Source organism: Coffea arabica, chromosome 9e (genome assembly GCF_036785885.1).
Source record: "Coffea arabica cultivar ET-39 chromosome 9e, Coffea Arabica ET-39 HiFi, whole genome shotgun sequence".
Taxonomy (NCBI): Eukaryota; Viridiplantae; Streptophyta; class Magnoliopsida; order Gentianales; family Rubiaceae; genus Coffea; species Coffea arabica.
Genome location: NC_092327.1, coordinates 7340479 through 7356730, shown reverse-complemented (window position 1 = coordinate 7356730; position 16252 = coordinate 7340479). Strand labels below are relative to the sequence as shown.

Below are 16252 nucleotides of genomic sequence, written 5' to 3'. Positions count from 1 at the left end.
AGTGATGCTAGCAACATGGAGTTCGTCAAGGAGGGTGTCGCGCAGCACCAGGAGAACGTTGAGCAGGAAGTCTTCATCGCAGCGTCCGCATTGGTGGAGACCGCTGTTTAGGCAGCAACAGACATACTCTTCAATGAGTTGGCTGACCGAGTAGTGTGTGAGGGTGGTTTCGGAGCTGATGAGGAGAAGGACATGGCTGCGGGTGGGGAAGAGGAAGCGGAGGAGTTACCGGCAAGTATGTCTTCCACGAACATTACTTGTGCTGGCTCACTATCGCCACGGGGATCCGGAGAGCAAGGCAGCGGAGGAGTAGGAGGACATGCTGTTATGGAGACGCTTCACCTCGATCAGGTTGCAATCTTATCCCAAGGGTCCAGACGTCTCAGAGGATGGGGTATCCGAGCAAGTTCCCCTTGGATAGAGGGCTCAAGTCGGTTTCCAAGCACACTCAAACTTCATCCCATAATTTATCCCATGATTAATGCATGTTTTTCGAATATTCGGGGGATTTCCAAGCCTCTAAACCTTAGGAAACTTAAAAAGTTAATTCACATGCATCAGTTAGCAGTAGTGGGAATTTGTGAGCCCAAGTTATCTAGTACTGCAGTTGAGTCGATTCATATCCGGTTAAATTTTGAGTCGGTGATATGTAATTCGTCTGGGGAGGTTTGGGTTTTCCTTTGGGCCCCTTTCACTGGTCGTGCTGTTGGTGAGTCGGACCAGCATATCTCCCTGCTCTTGGGGTATCCCCAGTTTGCTACGGAGATTCTGGTTTCGTTTGCACATGCGAAGTGCCAGTTGGCGGAGCGAACGAGGCTCTGGGAGGGTTTGTTACTCGATAAACCACAGCATGGACCTTGGTATGTGGTGGGAGATTTTAATCTCATTTTGTCGGCAACTGAGAAAAGAGGTGGGCGGCAAGTTCGGCCAGCGGAGGGTTTGGAGTTGTCTCGGTTTATGTATGAATGGGAGGTGTTTGATACCGGTTTCACTAGGTCGATGTTCACCTGGTGCAATAATAGACTAGGGCGGGCGCGGATTTGGAAACGTCTAGATAGGGTGTTGGTTAATATGGCTTGCATGGATTTTTCCTTGTCTGTCTCGGTCTCTCACTTGGTACGGGCCCCGTCGGATCATGCCCCGCTCTTGCTTTCCTTCACCCCTAAAGCCACCAGTAAGAATCGTTCTTTTCGGTTCTTAAACTTCTAGCCATCCAAGGATGGATTTTTGGAGGTGGTCAAGTCAACTTGGCAAAGTGAAGTGACCGGGTCGCCTTTCTATGTGGTTTGGATGAAACTAAGGAATGTCTCCCATGCTCTCCATCTGTGGAATAAGGAGACAGTTGGTGACATTTTTGAGAATGTTAAACAAGGGGAAGCAGTGGTGGCGGCGGCGGAGCTCCGAGTCCAGTCTGACTCTTCCATCGAGACCTTTACTGAACTACAATGGGCTCAAGCCCAGTTGAACAAGTAGTTAGCAGTTGAAGAGCTCTTTTGGAGTCAAAAGGGTCAAGTGGCTTCAGCACGGTGATCGCAATTCGAGATATTTTCACTCGATAGTAAAGCAGAGGCGGTTCCAAATTTGTATTCACCAGGTGCGGGATTCTCGGGGGGAGTGAGCGGTGGAGGATGCAGACATAGGGAAGGAAGCTGTCAGGTACTTTAGTGATTTATTCTCGGCTAGCTCTACATCCGATTTTCAACTTCTCCATGTTATCCCTAATATGCGTGATGATATTGACAATCCTAGGTTGGAGGAGGTTCCCTCCTTAGAGGAGGTGCGTCAGGTGATATTTGCGTTGGATGGTGACAGCGCGGCTGGCCCAGATGATTTCTCTAGCAAAGTCTTCACGACTGCCTGGGAGGTGGTGGCTCACGATGTGTATAAGGCGATTCTGAGCTTCTTCTGTGGTGCGGAACTGCCTCACTTCATCACAGCGATATCTATTGTTCTTCTACCCAAGAAATTGAACCCTGATGATTTCGCCCAGTTTCGCAAAATTAGTGTTTGTAACTTTCTCAATAAAGTTATTTCGCGCATTATGGTAGGTTGGTTGTCGGGTGTCCTTCCCCGTATTATCTCTCTACAGTAGAGTGGTTTTGTGAAAGGGCGATCTATTGTAGATAATTACTTGCTGGCTCAGGAACTGATGTCTGAAATGGGAAAGAAGTGTAGGGGTGGTAACCTGGCTCTCAAGCTAGATATGGCTAAGGCATACGATAGGGTTTCTTGGGGTTTCCTTATTGCCTGCTACGACGGTTTGGCTTCGGCGAAAGGTTCATCGACATGGTGTGAAGGCTAATATCCAACGTTTGGTTCTCAGTGCTTATTAATGGCGTATCCTATGGGTTCTTCAAATCTTCCAGGGGTTTGCGTCAGGGGGACCTACTATCGCCGGCGTTATTTATTATTGGCTCGGAGGTCCTGTCCCATGCCTTAAATTCTCTTGTTACTCAGCCCAGGTTCCCGGCATTTTGGGTGCCGAGGCACTGTCCTCCTGTTACTCATTTGGCATTTGTGGACGATGTCATCATCTTTGCTAATGGGGGTGCGGCCTCGCTCAAGAAGGTCATGCAGATACTGGAGTGGTACCAGCATGACTTGGGTCAGTTGGTGAACGTGTAGAAGAGTGGTTACTTAGTTCACCCTCGAATTTCCACCGCCCGCCAGGGAGTAATTGAAAGGATCACTGGATTTCAGAAGAAAGGGTTTCCGGTTCGGTATTTAGGAGCTCCGTTGTTTGTTGGCCGCACAAAGATGTCATATTTCTCGGACCTGTGTCAGAAGGTGCTTGACAAGGTATTGTCTTGGAAGTCGCGGCTTTTGTCGTTTGGCGGAAAAATTATTTGATCAAACACGTTCTAACCAGTATCCCGATTCACCTATTAGGGATGGCGTGATACCGAAGGGGATTTTCCAGTTGATTGAAAGAGTTTGTACGAGTTTTCTTTGGGGGTCAGATAGTGAGTCTCATAAATTTCATTGGCTACGGTAGAAGGACTCGTGCTATCCCACAGAGGAGGGTGGGGCGGGGTTCCGATCAATTAGTGACACTTATAAAGCCTTCTCCTGCAAGTTATGGTGGAATTTCCGGTATGGTGTCTCCTTGTGGGCAAGATACCTGCGTGCGAAATATTGTCAGGGGCTTCATCCCTGTCAAATCTCCTTGTCTCCGTTGGGTTCGGCCACTTGGAGACGGATGTTGGACATGAGGGGATTGGCGGAGCCGTTTATGGGATGGCGTCTCTACACCGGTCACTGTAACTTCTGGTATGATAATTGGACGGGACACGGGACTTCTTATCTGTGCGTGCAGGTGCAACAGGGAGTTTCATTTCAGCAGGTTATGGAGAATGGGGCTTGGGTCGCAGGAAGACTTGCAGAGTTCCTACCGGTCAACATGGTTCGGCAGGTTCTGGCAGTGGCCGCCCCTAGCGGGGACTCTCCTGACAGGATGGTATGGACGGCGTCGAACTCGTGCTAATTTTCACTTGCATCGGCGTATAGTGAGCTCCGTGATTGTAGGCCGACCTCATTCCTGTATTGCCAGGCCTAGCATTCAAGTATCCCCTTGAAGGTGTCCTTCTTTCTTCTTCGTTTGATGCGGAGTCGTCTTCCCTTGGATGATGTCCTAGCGTCCTACGGTTTCCACATGCCCTCAAGGTGCTCCTGCTGCTCATCACCACAAACTAAATTACTGGGCCATCTGTTCTTGGAGAGGGGTTGGCGACTACGGTTTGGTCCTTCTTTGGCTCGAGATGTGAAGTAGGCCTCAATGTACGTCATGTTCGAGGATGGTTGGGTAATTGGTGGCTTAAGCCGGTAAAGTTGGATAGACTTAAGTTTGTGCTCCGGCTCTTATCTAGTCTCGTCTGCTGGCACATTTGGAAGGCGAGAAATAAGGTGGTGTTCCAAGGGGCCAGATTGAACCTGGTTGCGGTCTATCGGGCCATCTTCCGGGACCTCAAGGATGCATATGGCCTCAAGTTCATAGAGTTACAGCAGGTGTGGGACTGGCCAACTTTCCTGGAATTGGTGGAGCATCGGCCTGTGGCCTTCCGTTTGCAGCCTGTCCAGTGGCATTCTACCCCGCCTCGGTTTGTCAAGCTCAATATAGATGGCTGCTCGAAAGGTAACCCTGGGGTGAGTAGTGGTGGTGGGTCCTTCGGAGTTCCGAGGGAAACTTGCTATTCGCATTCTCTGGGTACTTTGGATTCTGTACCAGTCTTCAGGCCGAGGCCAAGGTTTTGCTCCTTGGACTGCAGTTGTGTGTGCAACAAGGCTTTATGGATAGTCTGATTGTTGAGTCGGATTCATTGTTGTTAGTACACATTCTCTTAAAGAAGTCCCGGTGTCCCTGGTCCATTTGTGGGGAGGCGGAGCACACTGAGCAATTGGCCCGAGAAGGGTTGCAGGTCGTTCATTGCTACAGGGAAGCGAACAAGGTGGCGGATGTGCTGTCCAATGTGGGCTATGCCGGTCTGGATCAAGGGGTGTGTGTCTATGAGAGCTTCGCGGGCTGCCATTCTTGGCTAGGGGTGCCTATCGCTTAGATCAGCTTGTTTTTCCCTCGTTTCGCAGGATTAGATCCTTACCTGATACTCCCAGAATATAACCTTTTCTTTGGTTGAATAAAGTGACGAATTTAAAAAAAAAAACCTGCCGTAAAAATTAGTCAGTGGGATAAAATCCAAACCTGTCGAAAAATTGGTCAGTGGAATAAAACCCGACTTGCCATAAAATTGATCAGTGGAATAAAATCTGAACCTGCCGAAAATTGAAATATTATTGCAGAATGTTTTTTGTAAAACTTTGAAGATTTTGATGGAGATAGATAACTCTTCTAAAAAATTTGCCCCAGTGTGATGTTATTGGACATTTGGATCTGCAAAAAAAAAAAAGGAATAATCATAATGACAGATAATGCCACCACCGTCCGATCAATCCCTCTTTCAAGAAATGTGTAGACATGAGTATTTGAACTTTCTTCTCCGATGTAGCGAAAACTCAACTTTGCTCTACGAACTGTATGAAGTTTTCTTAACTTCCAATGCTAATCAAATATGACATTTGCTATCCAGGCATTTTCAATAAATCATAGGAATTGCCATTTGATAAACCCAACGAGATAAATGATACCATGAAACACATGAAAAAATATTTTATTTAAACAAAAATGATAAAAATCCCAGTAACATAAAACAACCATTTACCTTTATTGAAAGAAAATTGATTTTAGAGAAATGAACCTGTAAACTCAATAGTTTATGCTTGAAGAACCAAGTACTTTGATCTCAAATAAAATGCCACGTTTGACCCTTTGGATGTCGTCCCTCCGGAGTTCAATGCTGGCAACAGAACCACAACGTGAAGAGAAATTCAAATGAACTAAATCACCAGCCATTCAATTCCATCCTCACTTTTCCTCATAAAACCCTACCTTAGCGCCCTTTTCGGTTTTCACTAAGGCTACTCCAACTTTTTTTATTCTCATTTTTTGTTGTTTTTCTTTCTTCTTTTTTTCCCCTTTTTTCTTTTTATTTTTTTATTCCTCTCTTTTTCTTTTCTTATTTTTTGAAAAGGCGCCCTTTCGGATGTTCACCTAATGAATAAATTTTGCCGATAGCCTTTATCAACTCAGAAATATGTTTTAAGAAATGATGACATCAGTGTGACAATCTTTTTCCTTGCAAAATTAGTAAAGGTGTATTGACATCATTTGCCATTTGATTAAGTGATTTTCATTAAAAATACTACTAAGGCGGAGGTCAGGACTTTACAATTTTTGTAACGAGGTCAGGTGTGGTGTTGAGAAATGTTAAAGCTCGAAGGCAAAATTTTAAAGGATTTAAAAAAAAAAATCTAAGACCGCATTCGATCAACATTTGCTTCTGTATGAGGGTATTAAAACTAAAGAATTGCCCCAATTTGGCTTTTGACTCCTTTCTTCTTCTTATTTTTTTTATAACAAATAGGAGATAAAATTTGCCCCAGTGTGGGGTTAGCGATCTTTAGGGAGGCTATCAAACGAAAGATTAAATTATTCTGGAGGTTCAAAGGGGAAAATTAGGGATAGGACGTTCAAAGGGAAAAGAAAAAAGCCCATCTTTAATCCACCCTAGATGGTATTTCAAAAGAAAGGTTACATAATTAGATAAAAAATTTCTTACTCATATCTGAATTGATCGACTAAGGAAAAACCTGCTCATCCATTTCTGCCAGAATGAGTGCTCCTCCAGGCAATACTTTTTTGATGATGAAAGGTCCTTGCCAATTGGGGGCAAACTTGTCTTTGGTCTCCTCTTGCACTAGCAAAATTCGTTTCAACACTTTGTTTCCTTCTTTGAATAGTCGCAGTTTGACCTTCTTGTTGTAAGCATGAGCCATTCTCCTTTTGTGACGCCCCCACTTTACTTATACCATTCATGAAATTGGGATTTACACAAGAATAATTGGTTCCAGTGTCATTTAAAACTCCAGTTTAAAAGATTCAATCTTGTAGTTCAAAACTCGAATAGAGTGATATATTGTCAGTAGAAGACTAAACTTACCAAAATTTTCGGACTTAATTTGTCCAAATCGAGTCAATCATAGCATGCGAGATAAAATCAAGGGTTTTAATGTATTTTGGATATGTATGTGGCAAAATGCAATTCAGAATTTCAAAACTAGAGTTAAAGATACAAACTTTTCTTTATGGCCTGAAACTAAATTTTCTTAATCAGAAATTTCAAATAATATTTTTACCACAATCATCAATACGTTTAAGAATTCTTCAAATACGTTTAAGAAGATTAATCATGCAACTCAATGCGTGGATACTAAAACACATCTATAATAAAATAACATATACAAGGAGGATATTTCAAAAATTCTCTCAAAGTTTTAAGTTAAGAGCTGCATTTGAGTAGACGTATATTTTCGAAAACACTTTTAAGAAAGATAAATAAACATGCAAGTTCATATATTCATAAACTTCGATCCAACGCCTTTATCACCCTTCACTTCTAATCCAAAAGCTAACTCTAATGGTACATAAAGCTTTGTCATTTTTACTCTCCAATTCACAGCAAATATTCACTCTTATTCTTAAGGAAAGATCTGAGCCTAAGCTTTGCTCGATTTCTGATTCTTACGCGGGTTCAAGATGCATATACAAGTTACAAATACATTTAAAATTAAATCATGATTCTTTGAATATATCAAAAGTCATAGTACAAGTTGAGAGATCACAAACAAGCCAAGTATGTCAAAGATAGGTCATGGACAATTAAGTGCCACAAAAATAAAAGTACATGCAAGCAAATTACAAAAGACCTCACGGTATTCACCACCCCTACTATCATAGGCAGTAACAAAAGGAGAAAATCATAAGCCTAGTTAGGGGAAAACCAGAAGGATCCATGATACCAAGCCACATCATTTGAATAATTCTAAATTCTAAATTCCATCCAAAATCTAAGCCACTTTTTAAGTCCTTAGTCTAAAACTTCCAACGAATACGAGCTTTCCTTACTAAATTCAAGATGAAATTCTTATACCGGCTAGGGTATTGAGTCAAACCAAAAGAAATGCAAAAGTGTCTCATTTCAATCTCAACTACATTCCACTTCTCTCTGGTCAATATCGTCCCACATTTGATTAAAATATTCTCCATCCGATGTCACACTTCTTTTACTACCCGAACTAGACGTCCGTTGACCTCTTACACTTGCTCTCACAAAACATTAACCCGTTCTTATTCCCCACAAATGGAGATCTCAAGTCCAATACAAAAATCCTCCGTGCTCTGACCTTTGCCATCAGAACTTATCTCAAAACCACTCATGATTTCTATTCACATCGTAATACACGAGATTATATCCCTTCCTAAGTCACAAGTATTCTCTCAGGAAAAGTATTTAGTACTCAAGTACAAAAATCCAAAACTAAGAGAATTTACAACTCAGGCCGTACGCTCCCAAGTGCAAATCAATAAAGTTTAAGATTCCTACCTGACGTATATCTCTATCTACCTCAAGTATCATAATAAAGGTTTTATGCTTACCGCTTCCGCACAAGAAGAGTACTTTGTCCTTTATATATATTCACGTAATTGGGACCATTTCACCACTTGGCCCAAGCTCACTCTGTGCAAAAACCACACGAAACTACTCTGATTTTTATCCCAACAAGTAGCCGCTTAACTTTCAAACCAGTCCCACAATCCGGCATCCTAAACTTTTAAGCTTAGGATACACTATAAAGATCTGAAGCCTAAGCTCTGATACCAACTGTGACGCTCCCACTTCTCCCAAGGGCGAACCCAAGGGTATCCGCGGGACGCCTACCTAGCTCTCGCCAGGACTCGAGACAAATCCAATTCAAACCTAGTCTAATACAAACAATGAAAGTCGGAATAAAGGTACGAAATCATTTCCATACATAAATATCCAATCTTACATCACAATTTCAAATTTACAATCACTTTCCCCAAAATATACAACCTCCAAAATGTCTAGTCGATTACAATTACAACACTAATACAAAAGTGCCTCAAGTCGGCATTTGCTTAACTTCCTCCAATCGGGTTCCTGTTAAGGAAAACAAACTAATGGGATGAGCCAATACTCAGTGAGGCCAAGAAACATACATGCAAACATGTAATCCAAATAGCCACAAATTACATAGTAAGTAAAATTGTAAGTTCGAATAATTCACATTTCGAATAGGAAAAAAATAAACAGAAACAATTCAAGGATACTGTAGCTCTCAGGAGCTAAATTCCACGTAGTCGAGTCGAAGTCTTGATCACATCTCATGTTGACACTCCGTCAACCACATAAGTATCAAATCCGTAGATACACCACTTTACTTCGAATCCCGTCACCGTTACACCCCCTTACCGGGTTTGCTCATCAAAGTTTTTGATAATACTCGAGTATATCAAGGCAATACTGCGCGAGTAATGCCGAGCAAGATCTCTCCAATAGATCATGCTCGACGAATATCTCATGGTTTGCTAAGCTTATCGACCAAACCCATGCTGGCTCGATTCGCAAAGTTAGCCAACAAGTTTGGGCGTCCCCCGAATACGAATACGAATACGAATATAAGTCGATGAGCAACGCTCAAATCGACGATTCCAAATAGGAATCACAAATACGAATCACATCCACATTACTAATTACAAGTCGAATATGAATTCACATAGCCAAATACGAATATAATTTCATTTGAAGGAGAACGAGTGCGGTAAAGTACACATTCGTCTCACAAAGTTCAAATTCGTATAACGGATAAGAAATAGTTAATCACTTAGCAACAAATTCATGCACTTGACACTCACCAATCGAAACAAGGGAGTAAGTGCATAAACGAGCCTTTAGGTGTTCCCCTCGAGATCCTCTTGAAGGTCTCCTTGAGCACCTGAGCAAATAGTAATTGTCTATTACACACTATCGCTTAAAACCCCTAATTATCGAGAAAGATTGCACACTTGTACAATCTAAGAAAATTTCACGAAAATGAGCCTCAATTACTCGTAAATCGAGACTCAAAAATGGGGTTTTAAAACACAAGTGAAATCTTATTTTCATTTTGAAATCAAGTGTAAAACGGTTTAGCAATATCGAAGGAAAATAGAGAGTTCGCAACCCTCAATTTCCTTTAAGTTCGGAAATTTCAGATTTGTCACCCATATTTTGAAAAATTGTATCTCATTCTCTATAAGTCCAGAATTGGAAAACTTGGTACCGTTGAAAACCTCTTAGAAAGTACTAAAAGTTCTTAGAAGACAATTTTCAATGATTTCAAATGGAAGATATCCAAAATTTAGCTCAAAGTTGCTGTTCTGGGGCATTGAAGACAGATTTAGGTTGGTTTTTGGCCAACTTTGAAAATTTGGAAAAATTCACTTGATCCGAACTAACCTCTGAAATTTGGAACTCTATTAGAGTTGCAATCCAAGTTTAAAACAAAATAGACGGAACAATATTCGTAGTTTTGAGCACCAAGATATGGTAGCTCAAAGTTACTAAAATTTCCTTGTTAATCAAGGGTTTTCCAACTCAAATCATGAACTTTGGAAGTTTAGTTGAGCAACGAAACGGACTCGGAATGGCACCAAATTTAGCATGAATATACTACCATATAAGGGCCACTCCCTTGCCAAATTTCATAGAAAAATATGTACGAAAAATCAGTTAACGAGACCATTGAAATCACAAGAAGTTCTAAGGCTAAGCTGCCTTTGAACTTTCGTTTTGCTGTTTTCAAACATTCGGCCAAGAAACATCTCAAATATGGTCCATTCCAGTAGATAATGTCTAAAATATGCCCAAGGTACATTTGATAGTTGATTTACACCAAGAAGTTTCGGATAACAAGTCCCAAAGCATCGTTAGTTTCAAATCTGTCCAAATGCATGGTTTTCCTTCACAAAACCAGTTTCGAATTTTGATCATAAATCACTCAATTCAACTCGGAATTGAGCGTGGTTGGTGGAGTTGGAAAATAGATTCATAAGGATACATTTTCTCAGAAGAAACCATTTTCAAAATCTGTCCATAACCAGCTCATACATGAGCATCAAATCGCAGTTCATAATCTGCCTCCCAGTGACAAATGAAACAGGACAGAAATTTTCAAACGAATGGTTTGGCTCACTCGAGTAGAACCAGAACGTGCATTTTATACCAAATGAAATCTGGGAATGTCTAGTTTCCAGTGCTTCCAATGGCACTCGATTCTGACATCGGAGCGATGAGTTATAGCCGAAACAAAAACACTGCCTGGGTGAATACGGGAATAGTTTCCAGATTCCTAAGCTTTCGTAAATCCAACATTTGGGTGACCAAATCAAGTTATTTTTCAATGAAAATTTTTACACACTCAATGTAACATGTAAAAAACATAAACAAGCCATTATAACCTCAAAATTTCACACGAAAGTGCTCGAACAAAGCAGGGGCAAAATGGTCACTTTTGGTTATTGCACCACCTTGAGTTTCTATCAACAACCCAAAGTTAATCCACTAGTTTAGGCACTAAATAAACATCATTACCAGTAAAACACCACAAATCAGTCCATACATCCAAGGTGGGAGTTCATAGAGCCCACACAACCAAATTTTCCTCAAAATAATGCTACCCACTAACATGCATGAGTATATATGAGCACTAGAACTTCCATAAACCAAGTTTTCAAGGTTTGATTGTTACCTACTTCACTTGCTGTGCAAAACAGAAATTTTCGGTCGCTCCTTGCTCCAAGAAAACCGTGAAAAGCTCCCCCTTTTTTTAGCTAGATACAATCTCCAAGTGTTCAACTAGGTGTAGTTCAATTTTGGTTTGATCTGGTTGATGATTTGTGCAAGATTTGGAGATGGAAAATTGAAGAGCTCTTGGGTTATTTTTGCAGCTTGATGGCCGGCCAAGAGAGACTAGGAGAGAGAGTGTATTGATCAAATGAAGCTTCCAAGAGAAGCTTTAATGTGTGGCCCAAGTTGGTGCAAAAGTCAACTCCCCTTCGCGCGTATTCGCGCGCGTTTTGTGCTCGATTCCTTTCGAATTTGTTTCACTAGTGCAATAAACCTCTAATGCACTTATATTCATATTAATATTATTCACTCTTAGTTGTCCCAAAATAAGGGTTTAAAGTCCCTCAATTAAATCGCGCGTGTGAAAACGCGTACTTCCAATTTAGGTGCGGTAGAGTGAAACTTCCAAGAAATTCTTATAACGATCGTACCACTAACTATCACTTGAGTACTTAAACATAAAAATACCTATTTTTACGACCATGTTGAAAGTCTCCAATTCTCCAAGCTTATTGTACTCCAAAATCGGCTATAGTCTCCAAACACGTATTCGCTGTTCTCACTTAACGAGCTTCCAAAAATTAATTTTTGAAACAAATCACTTTTAAAATATAATGAGGCTATAATTCCATGTAATTAGGTCCAATAAAGTTAGAAAATAATATTCGAAGTAAATGGCCAAATAAATATTTAAATGAGCTAGTAATAAGAGTTTAAAAATAGGAAATTCTGCGAGTCCTCACATGAGTCGAGTGTTAATTCCTCAATTAACCTTTCTTAATCTACTATTGATCATTCTTAATTCTTCAATATTAATACACTCCCGATTCAAGTATATCTGCGAAAAACGCGTACTCGTTGTTTCGAACTAAACGAGTTTTCGAAAAGTAAATTTTCTAACAAAACGCTTTAAAAACATAAGAGAGGTGTTTTTCCATATAAATGGATTTTAAGTAGTCGAATTAAATAATTCGGAGAAAATGAGTGAATAACTATTTAAGTAAACCAGTAATATATGACGAAAATAAGAAAATTTTCGGATCCTTACACCTTTGATAGCACTGACCATGACAAATGGCATTTAACCTTTTCTCATCAATCAAAGGCAACTGCTCATGACGTTGTTTAATCCAATCAGTGTCATCCAGTTTGGTCTCCATTAGTATGCACAATGAAGGAATTTCAACCTCAGCTAGCAAAACTGCTTCCATTCCGTACATGAGGTTGTAAGGCATTGCCCCAGTAGAAGTCCGAATAGAAGTTCTATATGCCATTAATGCGTAGGGGAGTTTTTCGTGCCAATCATGATGTTTTTCAGTCATTTTATGGATTATCTTTTTCAAGTTCTTGTTCACTGCCTCCACAGCTCCATTCATCTGTAGTCTATAAATAGTAGAATTCCGACTGTCACCACCTTCTTAGTCACATGCTTATAAGACTCAGCTTTGACTCATTTGGTAAAATATTTAATTGCCACCAAAATAAGTTGTCCGTTTGAAGCAGGAGGGTCAATGGTTCCAATTACATCCATACCTCACATTGAACATGGCTAGGGAACAGTCATACTGTGTAATTCTGTGGGGGGGAGTGTGCATAACATCTCCGTGTAATTGACATTTAATGCATTTTCTAACAAAATCTACACAATCATGCTCCATAGGAAGCCAAAAAATCCTGTCATCATGATTTTCTTTGCTAATAAATGCCTATTCGTATGTGAGCCACATATACCACTGTACACTTCTTTCATTAAATAATCTGCTTCATCTTCATCAACGCATCTTAAAAGGCCCAAGTCTGATGTCCTTTTGTATACCACCTTCCCATTTAAGAAAAATTTGGATGATAATTTGCACAAAAAACTTTTAGCAGTCGTATCAGCACTTGGAGGATAGGACTCGATTTTGAGAAATTCTTTAATATCACTGTACCAGGGATGGCCATCAAAAGATTTTTCCATAACTAGACAATGTGCAAGCTTTTCTTGTAATTGAATCTGGATAGGTTCAGTCACCAACTCATCTGGATGTTGAATCATTGAAGATAAAGTGGCCAAAGCATCAGCAAAAATATTTCGAGCACGTGAAATATGTCTGAACTCCAAACTTCTGAATTTTTTTGCTAAATCCAGTAAATTGCAATGATATGACAAAATCTTTGAATCTTGAGTTACCCATTCTTTGAGCGTTTGATGCACGAGTAGATCGGAATCACTAAACACTATTAAATTCTTGATCTCCATCTCCAGCGCTATTTTTAGTCCAAAAATGCAAGCTTCATATTCAGCCATATTGTTAGTGCAGAAAAATCGTAATTTAGTGAAACTGGGATAATGTTTTCCTTCAGGCGATACTAGAACAGCTCCGATCCCAACTCCAAAAGAATTCGAAGCACCATCAAAGAATAGTCTCCACTCAGGGTATTGCTCATTCATATCTTCAGCTGTACCAATAAATAGGACCTTCTCATCTGAAAAATAAGTGTGAAGCGGTTGATAATCATCTTCTCTTGGATTTTTACCCAAATGATCTACTATAGCCTGTCCCTTGATTGCTTTTTGCGTGGTGAAGATGATATCGAATTTAAAAAAGATCATTTGCCATTTAGTCATGCGTTCGGTCGGCATTGGTTTCTCCAAAAGGTACTTCAAAGGATCTAAACGAGCGATAAAATAGGTGGTGTGACTAAGCAAATAATGCCTTAGTTTCTGAGCTGCCCAAGCCAATGCACAGCAACTCCTTTCAAGAAATAAGTATTTTACCTCGTAAGGTGTAAACTTCTTACTAAGTTAATAAATGATTTGCTCTCTTTTTTCAAAATCATCATGCTACCCCGAAACACATCCCACAGCCTCGTCTAGCACAAACAGATACATAATCAAGGGTTGACTTAGCTTGGGTGGCACTATGACCGGAGGGTGCAACAAGTAATCCTTGATCTTACAAAAGCTTACTGGCATTCTTCACTCCAATACAATGGCACATTCTTCTTCAATAATTTAAACAAAAGCTCACATGTAGAAGTCAATTGAGCAATGAACCTGCCAATGAAATTAATCTTTCCCAAGAAGCTCTTCACATCCTTTTGTGTTTTTGGCACTGGCATCTCACGAATTGCTTTAATCTTTGTCGGATCTATCTCTATGCCTTGTTTACTGACAATGAACCCCAACAATTTGTCAATAGGAGCCCCGAAAGCGCACTTTGCAGGATTTAATTTCAAATTATATCTTCTCAATCTTTCAAATCAGCCAAATGATCCTCCGTTTTCTTGGATTTGGTTGTGATGTCATCCACATAAGTTTCCATCTCCTTATGAATCATATCGTGGAACAAAGTGGTCATGATCCTTTGATAAGTAACTCCAACATTTTTCAATCCGAATGGCATTACTCGGTAGCAAAATATTTTTCATGCAGTGATAAAAGCAGTTTTCTCTCTATTCTCTTCTGTCATTAGCATTTGATGGTATCCAGCGAAGCAATCGCTAAAAGACTCGATCTCATGCCCAGCGGTGTTGTCCAAAAGGATATGTATATTTGACAAGGAAAAATCGTCCTTCGGACTAGTCTTGTTCAAATCTCTGTAGTCAACACATACCCTCACCTCTCCACTTTTTTTCAGAATAGGGACTGGATATGAAAACCAAATAAGATAATGAGATACCATGATAATCCTGGCATTGAGTTGCTTCTCAATTTGCTTATTGATTTTGAGACTTATATCCGATTTAAATTTGCGAGGCTTCTGTTTCACCGGTGAAAATTTTGGGTCCGTTGGCAATTTGTGAACCACTATATATGTTGAAATGTCTGTCATGTCATCATAGGATCAAGCAAACACATCTTTAAACATGGTCAAGAATTCAATCATCTCTTTTTTCTGCTTCTTATTCAAATGAATACTAACTTTTATCTCCTTGACCTCGATCTCAGTGCCAATATTAATGATTTCTGTTTCTTCTAAATTTGATTTGGATTTCTCTTCATATTGTTCAAAATTCTTTAACAAAGGCTCAGATTTTTCCTCGTTATCGCTCTCGCCTTGAATTTCTGATTCCATAATTTCGAATTCATGAGAGATATCAAGATTGCAGTCATCAAATTCTAGAATGGTGATATCCAAAGGGTCAATGTGTTTTATTTTTGGCCATCTGAAAAAGGACGAGATAGATATAACAATGTGTAAGTAAAACAATTGGACAATGAACACTGTGCATTTCATTGAATTTCAAATAAAGGACCAAACGTCATAATACGCTACTTAACAAAAGATACGCTACTTAACATAAAACTTGTATTGAAAAGACATTTGATTGAAAACTATTTACAAAACTGAAAGGCAAACAATGCGAATGATTTCTTTCATAACTCTCAACCAAAGGCAATCCCCTAGATTTACTGAAATTCCCTTCGGGAGGGAAGAAAAATCAATGGTCCAATTCTTCATTGCTTCCCTGGAGACCTCTGGAAATTCTGGATTCTCTGACGGCTCAACCTCATAAGTAACCCCCATGAATAGCTTAGACAAACTGATATCCACCTCATCAATCGGGTTCAATTCAGATCTGATTATTTCCGATGGATGAGGAAAAGTGTAGTGCAATAGTGGGATACTCCTGATAATTTGCTTTCCTTCCTTTTCCGATCTCTTATGATCCAGCACTTATTTTGTAACGACCCTACTTCTTCTTAGGGTGAACCCTAGGGTATCGGCGGGCCGCCTACCTAACTCTTGCCAGGACTCAATACGAGTCAAATTTAAATTTAAGAGTAAACAACCAATAATAAAAGTAGATAAAAAGAAAGGTCGCTTCCTTAAATAAATATGCAATTCCTACATCACAAGTTACTAAAAGGTACATCAACTTTTCCCAAAAATACAACCACCAAAAGTCGACAAATCAAATATATCCAAAATTCTAATCAAAAGATAATCAAGTCGGCTTCCCCA

At 40.0% G+C, this 16252-nt stretch overlaps 2 protein-coding genes across 2 annotated transcripts; one reads left to right on the top strand and one right to left on the bottom strand.

The window, feature by feature from the left end:
- The first annotated feature begins 1723 nt into the window (after positions 1-1723).
- On the top strand, positions 1724-2625 carry LOC113710030 (uncharacterized). The gene is made up of 3 exons (XM_027232879.1): positions 1724-2044; positions 2144-2289; positions 2367-2625. The coding sequence occupies exons 1-3, from the start codon at positions 1724-1726 to the stop codon at positions 2623-2625; spliced, it is 726 nt and encodes a 241-aa protein (XP_027088680.1).
- A 2243-nt stretch (positions 2626-4868) lies between these two features.
- On the bottom strand, positions 4869-13911 carry LOC140014582 (uncharacterized). Its single transcript, XM_072065638.1, has 3 exons — positions 13032-13911; positions 12367-12714; positions 4869-4885 (listed from the first exon to the last, which is right to left on the bottom strand). The coding sequence occupies exons 1-3, from the start codon at positions 13909-13911 to the stop codon at positions 4869-4871; spliced, it is 1245 nt and encodes a 414-aa protein (XP_071921739.1).
- Between the last annotated feature and the right edge of the window lie 2341 nt (positions 13912-16252).

What these genes read in the sequence shown, in the direction of transcription:
- LOC113710030 (XM_027232879.1), top strand. Translation starts at nt 1,724, where the DNA reads ATGCGTGATGATATTGACAATCCTAGGTTGGAGGAGGTTCCCTCCTTA. An exon ending in AAGTTATTTCGCGCATTATG is followed by an intron (nt 2,045 to 2,143) that starts GTAGGTTGGTTG and finishes TTGCTGGCTCAG; the next exon opens with GAACTGATGTCTGAAATGGG. An exon ending in GCGAAAGGTTCATCGACATG is followed by an intron (nt 2,290 to 2,366) that starts GTGTGAAGGCTA and finishes CAAATCTTCCAG; the next exon opens with GGGTTTGCGTCAGGGGGACC.
- LOC140014582 (XM_072065638.1), bottom strand. Translation starts at nt 13,911, where the DNA reads ATGACTAAATGGCAAATGATCTTTTTTAAATTCGATATCATCTTCACC. An exon ending in AATGAAAGAAGTGTACAGTG is followed by an intron (nt 12,715 to 13,031) that starts GTATATGTGGCT and finishes GTGACTAAGAAG; the next exon opens with GTGGTGACAGTCGGAATTCT.